The sequence below is a fragment of the Pavona decussata genome, unplaced genomic scaffold (genome assembly GCF_977016875.1).
Source record: "Pavona decussata unplaced genomic scaffold, jaPavDecu1.1 SCAFFOLD_28, whole genome shotgun sequence".
In the NCBI taxonomy this organism is placed as follows: Eukaryota; Metazoa; Cnidaria; class Anthozoa; order Scleractinia; family Agariciidae; genus Pavona; species Pavona decussata.
In genome coordinates, this window is record NW_028145451.1 from 2,320,001 (window position 1) to 2,322,915 (window position 2,915).

At 42.3% G+C, this 2,915-nt stretch overlaps 1 protein-coding gene across 1 annotated transcript in view; it reads left to right on the top strand.

The window, feature by feature from the left end:
• The window catches only part of LOC146485083 (uncharacterized), a 3,377-nt gene extending 1,023 nt beyond the window's left edge, over nt 1–2,354 (top strand). Inside the window, exons 2-3 of the mRNA XM_085104074.1 lie at nt 253–304; nt 980–2,354. Of these exons, the coding sequence (XP_084960200.1) occupies nt 253–304; nt 980–1,734 (807 nt within the window). The 3' untranslated portion in view covers nt 1,735–2,354. The remainder of the gene's footprint in view (nt 1–252; nt 305–979) is intronic.
• The last annotated feature ends 561 nt before the right edge of the window (nt 2,355–2,915 follow it).

Below are 2,915 nucleotides of genomic sequence, written 5' to 3' on the forward strand. Positions count from 1 at the left end.
CCAGGGTTTGGAGAGCCGAGTCACAACCCCCCAGATATACCTGTTAAATTGTAATAAATTGTCTAGTAGTAATTCTTAATAATAACTGAGAAAAATAATAAGCCTTTGCATTTCACTGTTCTCTGTTTTAGCTAGCACATGCACGTAGTTGATGTCACCTTGAAGTGTGGCAAAGTTTTCTGGATCTAAACTGGTCAAGAATGCATGATTTTCTTTTCCAAATGTACTCACTACGTTTATTTCTCTTTTCAGCTCGTTTTGTTCATAAATGTGTTCTTCGCCTCACAACACATCTCCGAGACAGGTCAGTGCTGAAGTATTTTATCTTTTCGTTTTATTTTATTTTTTATTTTTTCACCTTGAAACATCGTGTACCTGTTGCCACAACAAAAGAATAATCTAAGAATATGCTGGGTGTAGTAAATAAACGTAAAAGGGGAACAAGCAGGGTATTTCAATGTGCGACTGTGGAAACCTCCTTTTCATAGCGTTAATCGGCGTTCCAGCAACCGGAACATTTTATTGACCAACACCAATGCTGAGCTTAAACATATAATGTCTATGTCAAGTACAGCACTTCCTTTTAAAATTTTTTTCTCAGCTTAAGCTAGACCTTTTCCCACGAGTTATATCCAATTTGGGTATCAAGAATCGAGGACATGAAAGCTTTCAACCCCAAGGGGGTATTCCCTAAGCTATGTGCCGCACCAAAGGGGTTTGGTTGCTAAGCCGTTTTCGTCTAAAAATGATAACGGAATCTAACCAGATAAGAAAATAGTTATGGATTTCAGCGGCCAGGTCTGAAAACGGGTGTTGGACAATTGCATAATTTGGTCCGAAATGGGGTCAAAGTTTGGAGGACTAGGCGGGACACCCCCACTATAAATTCCAATGAGTTCAGCTCAGGGCTGAATTTTCAACACACAAATAAGGACTTGAAGCTTGTTGCCTAATACATATCTCTGAATAAACTTTTTAGGTGCCCTGCCTATCGGATGGGGTGAGATTCTCAGCGAAAACATAAATGGAGTTTTTCAAGAAATAAGTCTTGAAGTAGAGTTACCCTCAACCATTGAAAACGAGGAAGAAGCGATTGACAACTACGTAGGGGCAGCTGTCGAGGGCACAGATGATAATGGAGCTAATAGCGATGAAAATATCGAAGAGGGAAGTGGCAGTGAGGAAACAAGCACAGCCGGATCCGGAGGTGCTGTCGAACCCTCAAGTGGAATTAATAGTAGCGGGAATGAAGAAGAAAGCGAAGGCAACGAAGAAAGAAGCGGTGAAGAAGAAAACGGAGGTGAAGAAGAAAATGTAATCGGAGGAGAAAGCGGAATTGCAGGGGAAAGTGGAAGTGAAGAGCAAAGCGGCATTGAAGAAGCAAGTGGAATCGAAGGAGAAAGCGGCAGCAACGGACAGCGTGAAAGTGGATCGAGTGGAGATTATGGCAGTGGAGTAGTGATTGGGGAAGGGAACATGTCCGCTGAGGAAAGCGAAACAGGAGGTAGTTCTGAAGGAAACGAAGAAGAGGGCAACAACTCTAGTGAAGGAAGTGGAGAGGTGGCAAGTGGCTCTGGAGTCATTGTTGTTGGCAGTGGGAATGTATGGTTAGCCGGAGGCGTTCCTCGCATACCTACCTCTGACCCTAACACACCAACAGATGAAATAAAGGATCCCATCGAAGCATTGTTACAGTTTATAAACAAGATGAAAGCGCGGTTGCCATCGCACTAAGAACCATATTAGGAGTTTTCGTGGGCAAGATTAAGCTAATGTAAAAGGCGATTAATTAAACTGTAGCGAAGTATATGTTGTATCGAAGACAGAGATAGTGTACGTGCTTTAGTGTTGTCTCTTAGCAATTTTCTCATAAGTTCTTGACAGGTTTAGCTAGACGTCTTCTCTGAAGACTTTCTGATGTTTTCCGTTTGAGCTGGCCAATCAAATAATGGCATCCAGGAGAGAGCAGCGGCGGATCTAGGGGAGGGGCCGGGCTCCCCAGCCCCTCTCCCCATTATTTTTTTGTCCAAAACTGAAACACTTCGTTTCACGAAGAGACGGTCTGAATCCGAAAACTAGAGAGGGTTGAGGGTCAGTTGTAACCCCAACAATTAGAGTTTAAATTGCCTTATTTTAAAACCTACTTTCTGGTGTAGAATGCCCCACGACCTTCAATAACAGGTCACCCAAGCTTACACACGATATCCTTTGGAGCCGCAAATGTCTATATATCTAAAATACGAGAATATTCCTCCCCGGGGTTTTAAGGTGGCCATTGTTCCTTTGCCGCAATGCAAATAAAATACATGTAAGAATGACGAAAGAAAGAGACGTGTAGAATAGCGACGATGCCAGTATCCAAGATGGTCGCACTACAGCTAAAATACGAATATCATATATCTGGGACAGCAGTTTCCTATTTAGTAGCCGAAATGCATAAAATAGCTTTCACAGTAATCTTGAAAGGCCCTTTTTTTTATTTAGGAGCTGTTCCATTTTTGTTTCCTCCCCACCCCCACCCCAACCCGTCTGGATGTGCGCGTGTTTCTGTAACGCAATCTCATTGTTTAATCACGGCGGAAGGTAGACGGAACGTAAACGATTTCTTGACGAGAATCTCCAGTTAAAAGCAGGATTTAAATGGTTGCTGAAAGAAGTTTTGGTCATTAAGGATAACAAAGAAATATTTGGCACCTTGCACACGGCAGCTTATGGGGCGGAAGGCAATTTTTCGGCTGATGATTGACCTGACGGACTTTGATATTCAACTCAGTTTAACGGCTGCGGTGTATTACAGTGATTTCGCACAGCAAATCATCGAAAATGCGGCTGTATCCGACTGAAACTATAAATAATTGATATATTTTGAAATATCCGGTTCTCGATATTTCACGAGGTAAGTGGAATTTATCATT